General features: G+C 39.6%; 1 protein-coding gene across 1 annotated transcript in view; it reads left to right on the top strand.

Annotated features, from left to right (window-relative positions):
* ZYG11A (zyg-11 family member A, cell cycle regulator) overlaps positions 1 to 16638 on the top strand; it is a 77046-nt gene extending 60408 nt beyond the window's left edge. Inside the window, 6 exon segments of the mRNA XM_046028102.1 lie at positions 3107 to 3268; positions 3344 to 3388; positions 8182 to 8376; positions 11127 to 11188; positions 11590 to 11687; positions 16409 to 16638. Of these exon segments, the coding sequence (XP_045884058.1) occupies positions 3107 to 3268; positions 3344 to 3388; positions 8182 to 8376; positions 11127 to 11188; positions 11590 to 11687; positions 16409 to 16638 (792 nt within the window).
* Positions 16639 to 17436: the final 798 nt, after the last annotated feature.

Genomic DNA, 17436 nt, shown 5'->3' with positions numbered 1-17436 from the left:
GGCAAATACTGAAAGTGAGACTCAAGCACAGTCTTTTTTCAGTGTTCAGATGTTTGAGCCTGGGGCATAAAGTGGGGTCTTTAAGGCAGCAGTTTTGTCAAGATGATGTGATGGAGTTGCTGGGGATGGTAACAGGAATAGACAAAGATACAGAATAGATAGAGATAGCAATTACTGAAGTAACATGGAGGGAAGAGTAGCACTGTAGTTCTCAGAGAAAGAGTTTTACGTAATGTTACGAAAAATTCGGACTTAGGTGAAAACAGGTTCAGCCTGTTTAGGTGAAAACATGGTCAGCCACTAGTCATAAGACCTTAGATAATTTATCTTCTCTATGCCTCAGATTCTTCATCTGAAAACTGGCATCATTTGAAAAACAGGCATCTGTCATAGGAGTAATATTTTGCAGTTGTTTTGAATGTCATTAAGGTAAAATACATAAAGCATCTAACTGTGCGCCTGGCCACAGTCATCATTGTTTTCAGGATCAGCCTCACTTCCCCTACTCCCACCCTTGCTGCTACCTGTCCCCTTGATCCTCTAGATGATTGCTATCATTAAGTACTATGTGTCACTCTACACTTCCCTCTTGGCTCTCCCAGATTTATTTTATTTATTTATTTATTTATTTAAAAAGATTTTATTTATTGGGGGCGCTTGGGTGGCTCAGTGGGTTGAGCCTCTGCTTTCACCTCAGGTCATGGTCTCAGGGTCCTGGGATCGAGCCCTGAGTCAGTGGGGAGCTTCCTGCTGGGTGGGGAGCCTGCTTCCCTCCACCCCAACTGCCTGTCTCTCTGCCTTCTTGTGATCTCTCTCCGTCAAATAAATAAATAAAATCTTAAAAAAAAAAAAGTTTATTTATTTGACAGACAGTGAGAGAGGGAACACAAGCAGAGGGAGTGGGAGAGCAAGCAGGCTTCCCATTGAGCAGGGAGTCCGATGTGGGTCTCGATCCCAGGACCGGGGGATCATGACTCATGACCTGAGCTGATGGCAGATGCTTAACAGACTGAGCCACCCAAGCACACTTGCAGTTTTACTTTTGTGATAAACTCATTTGATACATGCTTTCTTGATGAAGTAAGATTTTTGAAGTGGTCTCATTCCTCTTGAAAATAGACATACTCTGATTTGTTTAGTGCTGTTATATTTTTTTTCTTCTTTTTAGATTTATTTATTTTTTCAGCATAACAGTATTCATTGTTTTTGCACAACTCCCAGTGCTCCATGCAAAACGTGCCCTCCCTATTACCCACCACCTGTCCCCCCAACCTCCCACCCCTGACCCTTCAAAACCCTCAGGTTGTTTTTCAGAGTCCATAGTCTCTTATGCTTAGCCTCCCCTTCCAATTTTTTTTTTTTTTATAAACATGTAATGTATTTTTATCCCCAGGGGTACAGGTCTGTGAATTGCCAGGTTTACATACTTCACAAGTGCTGTTATATTTTATGTACCTTTTTATTAGGTGGCTGAGTGAAGGCACCTATCTTTTCCCTCTGTTGTGATAGTCTAATATTCTTGAAAGAAAGCATGAATCCTGGCTTAACTTGTGTCCAGAAATATTCTAATCTGAAATGGTGTTTTGGAATCTGTTCAAGTGAACCCATGATTTCTTTAAGCTATTAGGACACATGATTGTAGTACTAGTGTTACCCTCTAGCCATCTGATCTGCTCAGTGACTTAGAATAGCATGCTTTTTCTCTTGTGTGTCATACACTCCACCACCAGTACCATGTCTCCATTTCTTGCTTAACTCACATATCCCTCTTTTTCTTCTGGTCTCACTTGTCTCAGTTTACATATTACCCGTGCAGGGAGGCTTCCCTTTCCTACCTTTTCTAAAATAAACTATTAGGATTTTGTGTGTTTTCTTCAGAACATTTACCAAAACTTAAAATTCTTTTTTTTTTTAAAAGGACTTTGTTTTGTTTTTGTTTTTTTTTTAAAGAGTTTACTTATTTGTCAGAGAGAGAGAGCACAAGCAGGCAGAGTGGCAGGCTCCCCGCTGAGCAAGGAGCCCAATGCAGGACTCGATCCCAGGACCCTGGGATCATGACCCCAGCGGAAGGTAGCGGCCTAACCAACTGAGCCACCCAGACATCCCCAAAACTTAAAATTCTTATTTAGTTGAGAAAAATCAACTATTTTTTTTTTAAAATCTGTCTCACTTAACGTGAATAAGTGCTTGATTTCCAGGAGTTGTTTACTAAACATTCTCAGTAAATGAACAATGGGGGACACCTGGGTGGCTTGGTCAGTTGAGCATCTGCCTTGGGCTTGGGTCGTGGTCCCGGGGTCCTGGGACCGAGTCCCACATTTGGCTTCCTGCTCAGTGGGGAGCCTGCTTCTTCCTCTCCCTCTGTCTCCCGCTCCCCCTGCTTGTATGTGTGCGTGCTCTCTCTCTCTGACGAATGAATAAAAATCTTTTTTTTTTTAAAGATTTTATTTATTTATTTGGCAGAGAGATATCACAAGTAGGCAGAGAGGCAGGCAGAGAGAGAGGAGGAAGCAGGCTCCCCGCTGAACAGAGAGCCGGATGCGGGGCTTGATCCCAGAACCCTGGGATCATGACCTGAGCTGAAGGCAGCCATTTAACGACTGAGCCACTCAGGCGCCCCTGAATGAATAAAATCTTTAAAAAAAAAAGTGGGGGTGCCTGGGTGGCTCAGTGGTTTAAGCCACTGCCTTCGGCTCAGGTCATGATCTCAGGGTCCTGGAATGGAGTCCCGCATCGGGCTCTCTGCTGGGCAGGGAGCCTGCTTCCCTCTCACTTTCTCTGCCTGCCTCTCTGCCTACTTGTGATCTCTCTCTGTCAAATAAATAAATAAAATCTTTAAAAAAAAAAAAAAAAGAACAATGGAATACCTAATATGTACTTGATTATGAATCTTATTTACAAGGACCAAGAACTAGGTCAAGTGCTCATAAAATTTTACCTCCCCCCCCTTTAATCTCATAAAAAACCTTAGGAGTTAGATGTAACTCATTATGTAGCGAAAAAAATGGATCATGAAGATATGAAGTGGTTAATAACTATTCCTTTTCTTACATTGTAATTGAGTCAGTCACTGGGGCATCTAACTTTTTGTCTCTTTGGTTTTTAGGAACTTCTAGCAATAGTAAAACAAAAGACTACTGAGAATTTAGATGATGTCACCCTCTTGTTTTCTTTGAAAGCCCTTTGGAATCTTACAGATGAGTCTCCAGCTGCTTGTAGTCACTTTATGGAAAATCAAGGACTGGCAATCTTCATCCAAGTCTTGGAGGTGGGAAGATGGAATTGAGTTTGTATGTAAAGTTCTTTTTTTCATGATAAAGTAACCTGTATATTCTTTTGACAGACTTTTTCAGAGTCAGCAATACAAAGCAAAGTACTTGGTCTTTGGGTAAGGTGAATTGTTTTCAGTTGATTCTAACTACTAAAATTAAAAAGATAAATAAAACTAACACTTAATGTAGTACCTACTATATGCTAGGCACTTTTATAAGGAATTTCTGTGTGTTAACTCATTTAATCTTCACATGATTCCTGTGAAGTAATACCATATCAATCATCTGTTGCTGTGAACAAACTGTAGCTAAAACTGTAGCCATTTTATTTACTTTGAATTTGTGGGTCCGCAGTTTGAACCTGGCTGTACAGTTCTGGTCTCACGTGGAGTTAGTTACTCATGTTGCTGCTGATACCTGGTGGCATCACCTAGGGCTAGGGCTAGATGCTCTAGATGGCCTGACTCTTGCTGTGATAGTTGGTGTACATTGTTAGTTGGGCCTCACGTGTCCATGGGCTTCTTTATTTGGCTATTTCAGAGTAGCAGAAGAAGGCAAGTCCCACTGTACAAGTGCTTTTTAAATCTCTGCTAATGTTACATTTTTCTAATGTGTCACTGGGCAAAGCACATTAGGTGGTCTAGGGTGTTTCCCAATAATCACTTCTCCAACTCTCCAGCAGCAACTGGATATCCTACAGTTGAGTTCCATTCAGTTCTTATACTGAGTACCTGGAATTAACATCAGATCCCACAAGTTAAAGGGCTCAGTCCCATGAGACTGCCCGCACTTCAGTTGCTAGTCATTAAGTCTTGGACCATCCACACTTCTGACTGACTGGCTGTAAAGTAAGGGTTTCCACAGCCCCCTCCTCAGTTTAATAATTTGCTGGAATGGCTCACAGAACTCAAGAAGGCACACTTTACTTGCTATTAGTTTATTGTAAAGAATACAACTCAGAAACAGTGAAATGGAAGAAATGTATAGGGCTGGAAGGATGAGTATACACAGAGCTTCCATCTTCTCTCTGGGCACACCACCCTCCCGTGCCTTGATGTGTTCACCTACTCAGAAGTTCTCCAAACCCATCATTTAGGACTTTTTATGGAGGTTTCATCACATAGGCACAACTGATTATAATTCAGTCTTCAGCTCCTCTCCCATCCCCCAGAAGTTATGGAGTGGGGCTTAAACCCAGTCTTCTAATTAAGATTGTTGTGGTTTTGTTTTGTTTTGTTTTGGCAACTAGTCCTCATCCTGAAGCTGTTTAGGTGCCTGACAAGAGTTGCCTCATTAGAACAAAGATGCTCCTATTATTCCTATCACTTGGGAAATTCCAAGGGATTTAAGAAATCCAGTGGATTTCAAGAATTGGGGACAAAGACCAAATTTATATTTCTTATTATATGCCCATGGTTAAGCCCAGATTAAAGAAGGTGACCATCCCTTGATGGGAGGAGCAGGGAAGTTACATGGCTAAGTTAAACAGGGATAGGAAAAATTGTGCTATGTTCTGTACTCTACCACACATTATTTATTACATTTTATAGACAGAAAATCTGAGGCACAGAAGTGCCATTTACCCTATACTACCATGGTATTAGGAGGCAGAATGAGAATTCAAACTCAGGCAGTCTGGCTCCAGACCTTCTGATATTAACCACTTTACTATACCTCCTTTTTATCAAGGCAGTCAATTTTTTAGAAATTTCTTTGGGTCACTGGGTGGTGCAGTTAGTGAAGTGTCCCAACTCTTCAGTTCAGGTCATGATCTCAGGGTTGTGAGATCAAACCCAGCGTCAGGTTCTAGGCTAAACATGGAGTCTGCTTAAGTTTCCCTCTCCTTTTCCCTCTGCCTCTCCCCACCCCCGCACCTCCTAAAGTAAATGAATAAATTTTTAAAAAAAATTTCTTTGCTTATACTGTTATACTAGCTCTCAATCAGGATATCCATAATTGAGAAATAGCTTTGTTTCCAAAAGATAAAGGTGAAGATTTACAAAAAGTAATGAAGACATACTGTAAGTCCCTTCAGTTTGCAGTGCATGAAATGTATTGAGCTGATGGTCTTATAATACTTGGGAGGTAGTGTTAAGTACACAAATAGCTTTCTAAGTTAAGATTGACTATGGTAAGTGCTAGAAAAGAAGCACAAAGTCTCGTGGGAGCTTTTAATTCTAGATCATGCCCTCCTTGAAAGCAGGGACTGTGTCTTTTCCTTTGTATCCCTAGCACATATAGGACTTGCACCAGAGTAGAGAGAATTAAATGATTAATATTGGAAATCTGGAAGGTACAGAAAAGTAGAAAAGAGAGACAAAGAAGCAGGAGACAAAGGTCTTTTGGCTAGGGAAGGTGAGAAAATGGAATCATTTGAGGGGCAGTGTAATAATACAGAATATCTAGAATTTGGGGAGATGGTGGGAAGAAGAAAAGCAATAGGAAATAAAGCCAGAAAGGTGAATTGGAGCCTCATATATGCTATATAATGTTAAGTGTCCTACTATTAGCCACACCCCCCCCTTTTTTTTTTAAGATTTCTTTATTTATTTTAGAGAAAGAGAGAGCAAGGGGAAGGGCGGAGGGAGAGGAGAGAGAGAAAATCTCAAGCACATTCCCCGCTGAGCCCGACACATGGCTGTATCCCATGGCTTATGAGATCATGACCTGAGCCAAAACCAAGAGTCGGATGCTTAACCAACTGAGCCACCTAAGTGCCTCTCAGCTAACCTTTTCCAAAAGATCTTTTACTTTTCTGAGAGCCTGTAAGAATGCTGAGGATTTATGAGGTTGCCCCCTTTCCTCCTTTTTCTGAATGGAGAAGACCCACATTCTCCTGTGGCTTGCATCTTGTTAACATTTTGTTCATAGACTCTTGAAATAAGGCTCTTGAAAAAGCTACTAGAAAAGTAGCCTCTGCCGGGCTTATAAGAGAAATCTGGAGATTTCTGTCCTCAGTTATGCTGAGGATGCTATCATATTGTCCATCCTTGTTTGGGGCTTCCATCTGATCAACTTAATGCTGAAATCCTGCTGCTGGTGAGGATATGTATAGCTGCCTTTGGGGAGAAGTGGGATAGATCTCAAAGTAGTGTAGTTTCTGCTGAAATTAATAGGGTATAGCTGGTCTTGTGAAAAACCAGGGGAAGTGAGTTCAGAACAATGCAGTTTTCGGCATAGTACCATATGCTGCTTTTAACATACTAGTTTCTAGGGTATACAATAACTGCTCTGTTCAATTTAACTGTATGTTTCACTTCTAAACCTTTGTTTTTTCATCTCTGTGGTAGGCAGACCCCAAAGGAACCTCCAGTGATTCTTACTCTTGGTGTTCGTTTCTTTGTGTAATGCCCTCCTGTCAAATGTGGGCAGTAACTGTGACTTGCTTCTTACCAATAGAATATGGCAAAGATGACAGGACATCACTCTGGGGATGGTGTTATGATGTATATACAGTAGACCCGCCCCCCCATCTACAGTTTTAGTTATCCGCAATGTGGAAGCAGGTGACCATTCATCAAAAGATCAGTAGTAGCCTAATGCTGTGTCACATGCCTACGTCATCCACCTCTTTATGTTGTCATATAGGCATTTTATCATCTCCTCACAAGCAGAAGGGTGAGTACAGTAGAATAAGTTATTTTGAGAGAGACCACATTTGTGTAACTTATTGTAATACATTGTTATCATTGTTCTATTAGTTATTTTTGTTAATCTCTTACTGTGCCTAATTTATATAGGTATGTATATGTAGGAAAAAACATAGTATATATAGGGTTTGGTTCTATCTGCAGTTTCAGGCATATCCACGGGGTCTTAGAACATGTCCCTCACAGATAAGAGGGGACTACTGTATTAATCCTTCTTGCTAGCAGATATGCTAGAGACACTCTTCACTGTCTTAGAAGAAGCAAGCTGCCATGAAATAAGTGGTTGGGGAAGGGAGAAGCCCACATGGGAAGGAACTATGGGCAGCTTTTAGGAGCTAAGGGTGGCCTCCAGCACGAAACTGAAATCCCCAGTTTTGCAGCTGTGAGATGAATTCTGCCAACAGTCTGAGGGAGCTTAGAAATAGGTTTCCCTCTTGTGGAGCCCGCAGATGAGAATACAGCCCAGCTAGCACTTTGCAGCTATGTGAGATCTCAGAGTGCAGGAGTTGGCTAAGCCATGGATGAACTCTGAGAGAAACTGAGGGAAAAAATATATTAAGCCACCCAGTTTGTGGTAGTTTGTTAAACAGCATAGAAAACTAATATATATAAAATACAATGTCACCTACCTTTCATTGTTACTGTTAACTTTCAAGCTAATGTAACATTACAAAGTCCCTGAGGAACTTTAAAATTTTTGAATCAGGCCTGGATTTTATTTTAGTTTAGCCAGTTTTTAGAAGTATAAACCTGACAAGTTCACTGAGAAGTTAAGTCTTGCTGAGTGACTTACTTATTTCTACAACTGTGTTAAATGAGCGGCTCCTGGGTGGCACAGTTGGTTGAGCGTCTGACTCTTGGTTTCGGCTCAGGTTGTGATCTTAGGGTCGTGGGATTAAGCTGGTGAAGATTCTCTCTCCCTAACCCTTTGCACCTCCCTGCTGTGCATGCTCACACTCTCAAATTAAATAAATAATGCCTTAAGAAAAGATTAAATGAGATAAGCCAGATAAAAAGACATTTTTGTCTAGTACAGTGCCTGGCACTTAGTAAGTGCTTACTCAGTGATTTGTCATTGCTGATCATCCTCATCTTCAAGGGGTGGGATTGTGGGGTATCAGGCTAAACTGAGAGGGAGGAGGGTGGGACTAAGTGTTCTGTCTGTATCTGAGCTAAGCTGTAGGAGAGGGAGAGGAGCCAGTTTCTGATTCTGTCTTCCTTTCCAATCCCTGATATTTTCTGCTTCAATTGACCTGTAGAACAACATAGCTGAAGTTAGAGAACTGTCTTCCAAACTGGTGACTGAAGATGTGCTGAAACACATTAGCAGCTTGCTCCATAGCAAAGAGATGGAAGTCAGCTATTTGGCTGCAGGCATCATAGCCCACCTGACATCTGACAAACAGACCTGGATGTCCCAGGACCTTCAGAGGAGTGCTCTTCTTCAGGATCTGGTACAAGGACTATACCTCTTTACCAACTCTGGAGTAATCTCTTCTTGCAGGAAACTTACTTTTTTAGATAGTAAGAATTTTAGAAATATGTGTTCATTGTAGAAAATGGAGGAAGCATAATAGAAAAGTACAAAGAAAATATTCTGAATCCCTCCTACCCTACTATCTGCTGCTAACCTTGTTAACACTTTGTTACATTCCTTCTGGTATTTTTCTTTTATAAAAGTTTCACATGCAGGGGTGCCTGGGTGGCTCAGTCAGTTAAGCGTCTGCCTTCGGCTTAGGTAATGATCCCAGGGTCCTGGGATGGAGCCCCACATCGGGCTCCTTGCTCAGTGGGAAGCCTGCTTCCTGCTTGTGTTCCCTCTCTGTCTGTCTCTCTCTCTTTCTGTCAAATAAATAAATAAAATCTTTTAAAAAAAAGTTATACATGCAAAAATTGTATATGGCTTTACCAGTTCTCTTTCCCACTTTTAGCTCCTTTTCAAGCTATTTCTTTTGGTATTTACCTCCATTATCTCTGAATAACATCTTTTGCTACTTCTTGACTTTGCAGTAATAGGCATTATCTGTTCATTCATTTTCCCACTCTGGAAAATGAAGGTTCTTCTTCTCCTTGTTCCTATGCACACCATTTCCTATACTCTAACTATCAATCTCCTTTCAGTATTTTCAAACATATTCTATCCATTTCACCTTCTCAGAGACTTCTCTCCCAGAACCTTCCGTTTTCTTTCATCTGGTCTCCTTATTTGTGTGTCTGTCATACTACTGTCATTTTGGAATACTCCATTACTATGATCCTGGGGATTCTCTTTGCCTCTCTGGTGTTGGATTCCTTGTTTTTCGGACTGTATTCCCTCTGTTTTTTTTTGTGTACTCCCTTACTCTGTTAGATCATATCTAGTAGTTTCCTAAGAAGAAATGCATGAAATAGAAAACTTCAGACCTTCTTTGTTTGAAAAGGCTGTTACTTTACCTTCACATTTAATTGGTCACGTGGCTGGGTATAGAATTTTAGGTTTGGAATATTTCCCCTTCAGAATTTTTAAGCCACTGCTACTTTGTCTTTTATTTCTTGGTATTACTGTTAAGAAGCCACATGCCATTTTCCTTTGGGACCTTTAAGATCTTTGTCCTCAGTGTTTAGAAATCTCAGCAGTGTGCCTTGATGTAGGTTTATTTTCTTCTCCTGTGTTGGCTGCTTATTGCTCTGGAAGCTTGTTTCCTTTAGTTCTAGGAAGTTTATTTCTCCCTTCTCTCTCTCCCTCCTCCCTACCTTCTCTCTTCTCCTTTTTTTTTTTTTCCTGGAATGTCAGCCTTCGTGGACTCATTTTTTTCTTACCTATTTCCCATTTTGTCCTTTTAAAAAAAAAATCTTTTATATTTTGGGGCACCTGGGTGGCTCAGTGCGTTAAAGCCTCTGCCTTCAGCTCAGGTCATGATCCCAGGGTCCTGGGATCGAGCCCCACATCGGGCTCTCTGCTCAGCAGGAAGCCTGCTTCCTCCTCTCTCTCTGCCTGCCTCTCTGCCTACTTGTGACCTCTGTGAAATAAATAAATAAAATCTTTTAAAAAAATCTTTTATATTTTAATACAATATTTATTATGAGTACTTACATATTTATTTTGTATTTACATATTTCTGTTTTTAATTTCTAAGAACTCTTTGTTCTTTGAGTGCTTCTTTTTTAATACAATATTGTACTCTTTTTCCATGGTTGATATTAATTTGAAGTTTTGTTTTTGTTTTTAAGTTTTTCTCTTCCTTCAAGGTCTCTGTTTCCTGCAAGTTACTTTTTTTCCCTATTATGTTCCTTTATGTTACAAATTTTCTTAAAGTATATGGTGATCTTCAGCTGTCCAGTCATATCTAAGAGTGGAGTTGTTTGGAAGCTGAGTATAGATGGGTAGAACTTGTCAACTATGGGTTTTACTTAGAATGATCTTGATTAGTCATTGTCATTGTTATTAGATCTTTTGTCCTGAACTGGTTGGAATTTACCTGAGGAAGAACCTTCTGTTCTTCTGACTGAAAATTACAAGCTTGGTTCCAATCGTCTGAAAGCCGGTTAGAGATGAGAGTTGAGGACAGAGGACTCTCAGCATTTATCATTTAGATTTTCACTTCATCTCCTGTTGTAATCATGGTACTCCCAACCCTCAATTGTTCACAAGGTTGCCCAGTCCAGAAATTTTTGTTAGGGATAGTAGAGAAGACCTGGGAGTCTTGATTCTTTAGTACTTTCAGCCATTCCTGCTGTTTTCAATCCTGCCTCTGATCTCACTTCCTGAAGTATCTGGTGTGCCAAATTTTTAAGTCTCTTGGGGGTTCTGTTTAAATTGGTTCATGGTTTAACATTCCCCAGTGCTAGATCTATTAAATCAATTACCATTTTCCTTCTGCTTTGTTCTTGTGTGTTTGCCTTCTTTTATCTTTTTTACTATTTATACTATTCTGTTCATGGGATTTAGGGGAGGAATGAATGCATGCTCAATCCTGCATCTTTGTACAGAAGCCCCCTTTTACTGCACTATTTTCCACATGACTTTGTTCATATTTTACATATATGATGTTTATCTAATTGATATTTTGGCAGGTAGGGATACCTTAATTTGGGTGATCATTCCCATATTTTGAAAATTTGTTTTTTCACATATATGTAATTATAAATGACATGAAAAGCCTATTATGACTTTTTAAAAATTATGGAATAAAATACTAGAATCTTGGTTTCTCTTTTTGTGTAGTATGTTACCATCCAGAATTGGCCAAGTTCAAGTTGTAAGATGACAGCATTGGTGACTTACAGGTAATCTCGTGATGGTGTAGTACTTCTCTTAAACCTTGCCCTCATTTTACTATGTAGAGGCCATGGTACAATGATAAAATTATTATAGTCAAATAGCCTTTTGTTCAAATCCTCTTTCTGTGATTTTGGGAAAATCACTTTTAAAAGATCTCTGAGACTCAGTTTTCCTCATCTGTAAAATGAGGCTATCTGACGGTGTGCAAGATTGAGGATGAAATGAGATGTTAAATGTAAAGAGTGCCTAACACAAATGCAGTTTCTTTAAACGTTAGGTTCTGATATATGCTCAACAATGTATCTGTCTCAGTGAGGACATGACCCTATATGGAAAAGGTTGAAAATAATTATTCTATTTCCGACACTAGCCTGAGTTCTGAGTGAACTTCTTTGTGCCTTTTTAGATCCTTCAAGGCATTTTTCCCACTCCTTGGCAACTTCTCTCAACCAGCAGTTCAGCTCTGGGCACTATGGGCAATGTATCATGTCTGCAGTAAAAACCGTATGTATTCAAAACAATAGTTTTCCAGCTATTTTTTTGTATAAAGACTAAGTTCAAGATAGAATTTTGGAAATGTGTTGACCTGTGTACTGAATTTAACTCTTCCATTTTTTTTTTTTTTTTTTAAGATTTTACTTATTTATCTTAGAGGGTGTGAGAAGGGGGAGGGGCAGGAGGCGAGAATCTCAAGCAGACTCCCCCATTGAGCATGGAGCCCGATGCCGGACTCTTATCTCATGACCATGAAATCATGGCCTGAGCTGAAACCAAGAGTCATATGTTTAACCAACTGAACCACCCAGGTGTCCCCTGAATTTAACTCTTTTAAAAAAGAAATTGGAAAATGTTTCTGTTTAAAAAATTCTACAGAATTGGGGGAATGGAGTAACTGGGGAATGGGCATTAAAGAGGGCACTTGAGGGCACCTGGATGGCTCAGTGGGTTAGGCCTCTGCCTTCGGCTCAGGTCATGATCTCAGGGTCCTGGGATCGAGCCCTGCATCGGGCTCTCTGCTCATCGGGGAGCCTGTTTCCCCCTCTCTCTCTGCCTGCCTATCTACCTACTTGTAATTTCTCTTTGTGTGTCAAATAAATAAAATCTTTTTTTAAAAAAAAGAGGGCACTTGAAGTAATGAGCACTGGGTGTTGTATGCAACTGATGAATCACTGAATTCTACCTCTGAAACTAATACATATATGTTAACTAAACTGAATTTAAATAAACATTTAAAATGCTACAGAATTATATATTTGGGGGTGTGGATATCAAGCTGTATAGAAAGTTGGCTCCCACTCCTATTTTCCATAGGCAAATACAGTTAATAATTTGATAACTATAACTGTCCTTCCAAATACTTTTCCTGTGCACATGCTATTGTTAAAATATACTATATGTAAATATGAATGTTTTTAAACAAAATGGGCTCATTCTGTGCATGCTCTCCTATAGCTTCCTCTTTTCACTCAACAGTTTACCATGAATAATACTTTTCTTATAGTAATACATACATCTGCCTCTTTGTAATGGTTTGTGGGAGCCTGGAGGGCCAGGAGTCGGGAGCTGTTTCCCAGTCAGATTAAATGTTTTTCCATGTTTGGCTGTTTTGAGCATTGGGGGCTTACATTTTCTGCTAAGGATTATTGTAAAAAATTTTTGTTTTTATTATAAAAGCAATATAGGCTACATATTTATACTAAAAAACTCAAGAGATAACTTTTAGAATTAATTAAAAGATTAGCTACTAACAAAAGTATAAAATACCAAAAACAACTTTAACAAATACGAGACCTATATGCAGAAAATTGAGAAATAATTGAAAAACCTGAAGTGATTATGACACATACTATATTCCTGGATGGAAAGACTTATTAAGACAGAGATGTCAGACCTTTTCAATTTATGGATATACTACAATTCAAGTGAATGAGTATGATATGAGGGATCTGAAAAATACTCTAAAGTTAACCTGGCAGAATAAACAGGAAAGAACTGACCAAGAAAAATGGTTTTAAGGAGCTTGCCTTAACACTTCTCTTTAAATTGTAAAAAAGTATTCTGAGGGCTACCTGGTGGCTCTCAGTGATGTGTCTCCCTTCAGCTCAGGTCATGATCCCACCTGGGATACAGCCCAGCATCGTGCTCCCTGCTCAGTGGGGAGCCTCCTCCCTGTGCCCCGCCCCCCCGCCACCTCCCCCACACTCGCTTGCTAGCTCTCTCAAACTCTCAAATAGATAAAATCTTAAAGAAAAAAAAAGTATTGTGAATGGTGCTGGCGTATGAACAGATGGGGGCAGATCTGCCGGTCAGAATGGCCCTGGAACAAGACTTTAGCATATAGCAATGACTATAACAACTAGAACTTAGTTGAGTACTTTGTGTGCCAGGCAGCGTTGCAAGCTCTTTATGAGTTAACTCATTTAATCCTCACAACAACTAGAAGAGGGTAGCGTTATTATTACTATACTACATCTGTTACAGATGAGGAAACAAGGCACAGAGAAGTCAAGTAACTTACCCAAAGTTAAAATAGCTAGCAACTGGCAGAACTCCATAACACCATTATAAATTAAACTGCTTAGTATTTCTTCACTATATGGATCCAGTCTGCTTTAGATGGACATTGTTTCTACTCTTTTCTATTATAAGCACTAGTTTAGTGAGTATTAACATAATTCATATACGGTGAATAGCCATATACACACTGTATCTATCAAGTGAAAATGCATATTTTCACTTAATTAAGAGGACAGATGCTAGAACCAGACTCTGTTCTGTTCCCAGTTTCTGCTTTTTACTAATTGTGGGAACTTGAGCAAATAACTTGACCTCACTTGTGCCCCAGTTTCTTTATCTGTTAAAATGGGGATAAAAATACCTAATTCATAGGACTGTTACGAGAATTAAGTGGGTTAATACACTGCTTGGCTCATAGTATTAGCATTTGTACATAGCCTACTATTAGTTCACACATAGTACATAGCATTTGTTACGTATATCGTGTTGCAGGTGTGTGAGTTCATCTGCAGAATACGTAGAATTGCTGAGTCAAAATGTTAGGAACATTTATAATTTTGATATGTATTGCTAAACTGTTTTCCAGAGAACTGATTCCCAGTTTTCATTCCTGCCAGCAATGTATGAGAGCTTGCCAGTCGCCTTACATTTACTTGACTTTTTGATCTTTATCAATCTAAGGTGAAAGTGATAGTCTCACTTGACATTTCATTGTGGTTAACCGTCTTGTATTGAAGAGTCCTTTTCTTTTCCTTGAATTGTCTATTGATATTCTTTATTCACCTTATGTCTACTGTTTGTTGCCCTTTCTCTTTTTAATTGGAAAGAACTCTTGCAAATATTTTTTTTCCCCTTCATCATCTTGACTTTGTTCCTTGTGTTTAGTCAACCTTTTGTTCTATGGCCTCTGGACTTCAGGTCACAGTTAAAACTTTTCAAAATTGATAAAAATTCTCAGCTATTTAAAAATATTACTCTTTCCCTATATTTTCCTTATGGAATATCTATCAGAAGTCTCTTGTACCTTCTCTCACTTTATCCTACACATCCTGTGGACTTAAAAAATAGTAATTCCAGGGGCACCTGGTGACTGAGTTGGTTGAACGTCCGACTCTTGATTTCCGCTTGGGTTGTGATCTCAGGGTTGTGGGACTGAGCCTCACGTGGGATTCCATGCAGGGTGTGAGGCCTGTTTCTCCTGTCCCCCCTCCTCAAAAAAAAAAAAAAAAAAAAAAAATATATATATATATATATGTGTGTGTGTGTGTGTGTGTGTGTGTGTGTGTTTTTTTTTTTTTTTAGAGATTTTATTTATTTATTTGACACAGAGAAAGAGACAACGAGAGAGAGAACACAAGCAGGGAAGTGGGAGAGGAAGAAGCAGGCTTCCACTGAGCAGAGAGCCCAATGCAGGGCTTGATCCCAGGACATGGGATCATGACCTTAGCTGAAGGCAGCTGCTTAACGACTGAGACACCCAGGCACCCCCAAAATAAATATTTTTTAAAAAATGTTTAAAAGAACAATTTCCATGTCTTTGTTTCTTTGTGCTACATTCTTGGTAATTGCGCTGTTTTTTGATCATTATCTCTCTCTGTGTCTAACTGGCTTTTGGATTGATCAAGAGAATCCTTGGGGCACCTGGGTGGCTCAGTGGGTTAAAGCCTCTGCCTTCGGCTCAGGTCATGATCCCAGGGTCCTAGGATCGAGCCCTGCATGGGGCTCTCTGCTCAGCATGGAGCCTGCTTCCTCCTCTTTCTCTGCCTGCTTCTCTGCCTACTTGTGATCTCTGTCTGTCAAATAAATAAATAAAATCTTTTAAAAAAAAAAAAGAGAATCCTTTTTGGGCTGTATCATAGACATGTTCCTTCAGCAGTTTTGTATTTGCTTCTGTCAGGTGCTCTAGAGGTTTCTTTGGGATTGGACTAATTTTTATGTTTACTTCTCAGCTCAAGGGTTCCCAGAACATTTAGGTGTAGTATAAATTCAAAGCCTATACCAGCTCAATACTGTGGTTTATGAATTCTTGGGAAAGACTTGTCCAGCCCACTCCTATATACCCACCTAGGACCCAGACCAACCTTAAAGATGTTTCATTGTCTTATCCCTCCTCCTGTATAGTCCTTTGACGGACCAGCTTTATGCACTGAAATATATTTTATTATATACATATTGCTTCTAATTTAGTAAGTTAAGACCTAAATTCTTGGATTTTGAGAATCCAATGAGGCTTACCCAGAATAACTCTAGGTAGTTACATGAGCTTAGGTGTTCTCTGCTCTTTGTATCTAGCTCCTGAACAAATCCTTTACTTTGTACACATGAATATGCATTTAAATTTTTTGTTACATTTTATCCAGCATCTGGTGTTTTCAAGTTACCTAGCTAGACATAATGCCTGAACTTGACATGTTTATTATATGTGTAATAAATGAAGTTCTTATTCTTTTAGCTAGGATTAGAGATTTTGAAGCTTAGAGTCATCTGGAAGTAAACATACTAAAATAATCATTCGTTATTGCACTACACAAGTCAAGCATTATTTAAGTTTTGACATACTCCTTTTGAATTGACTGATTTTATCTGTTAATTCTTATGTCGGGGGCTTAATCCTTGGTACCCCTTTTTCAAAAAGGTGAATGTGGTGACTTGGGAATATTTAAAATGCCAGTTTGTCCACCAGGTTTCTTTGTTTGATTTTCTTTCAGCCAGCAAATACTGCAAAATGTTAGTTGAAGAAGAAGGATTGCAGCTTTTGTGTGACATCCAGGAGCACAGTGAGGCAGACCTCCAAACACAGCAGATTGCAACCTCCATTCTAGATGACTTCAGAATGCATTTCATGAACTATCAGGGACCTTCTCTGTGTTGAATGCCCTTAACCTGTGAGGCTTCAGAGGTGTCTCCGTGTCAGGACTTCTGCCTTGCCAGCAATTGAATGTTGAAACCAGTTGTCATTGGAATTTGTGAGTTGGCTGCCTCACTGGCCTTTTATTGTTGATTTTCTGTAGACTACAGAAAGGTTGGATCTGAATGACAGCCATAATCCCAAATCAAGTTGGAATCATTCTGCGAACACCCCTTCAGTAGTTTTGAAAAGTCAAGTCTTGGACTCTGTGGGAAGATCTGTGAGCTTGTGTTGCAACAGCACTGCCAGGTACTTTCTCTAACCCTGGCCAGTTTCTTAACTCTGGGAGTTTGTCAGAGGAAGGGCAAAGGAAAGACCTACAGGGAGACCTTGGTATTTATGTTAAATTTCATGTTTGAAAGAATATCCTGGGTTGCTATTCCTACTTATGTAAGGCTAAGAGAAAAGAAGTATGTAAAAAAGTTCTGGAAAATACATGCTTACTGGAGGCAGAATTTCCATTGGAGGGGAGGAATAAGAGGTGGGGGGGAGGGGTTTTTTTTTTTTTAAATAAATAACCCAGGGTTCCTGGGTGTGGCTCAGTTGCTAAGCATTTACCTTTGGCTCAGGTCATGATCCCAAGGTTCTGGGATCAAGCCCCGCATGGGGCTCTGTGCTCTGCGGGAAGCCTGCTTCTCCCTCTCCCTCTCCCCCTGCTTATGTTCCCTCCCTTCGATGTCTCTCTCTCTGTCAAATTAAAAAAATAATAATAATAAATAAAAACCAAACTATCTTCCACTTATGGGGGTAGAGGGAAGAAAAAAATTTATTTTTATTTTTATTTTAATTTTTTTTAACCAATTTTGGATATTCTGCCTCTGGGCTTTC

The sequence above is a fragment of the Meles meles genome, chromosome 1 (genome assembly GCF_922984935.1).
Source record: "Meles meles chromosome 1, mMelMel3.1 paternal haplotype, whole genome shotgun sequence".
Classification (NCBI taxonomy): domain Eukaryota; kingdom Metazoa; phylum Chordata; class Mammalia; order Carnivora; family Mustelidae; genus Meles; species Meles meles.
This window is presented reverse-complemented; position numbering and strand designations above follow the sequence as displayed.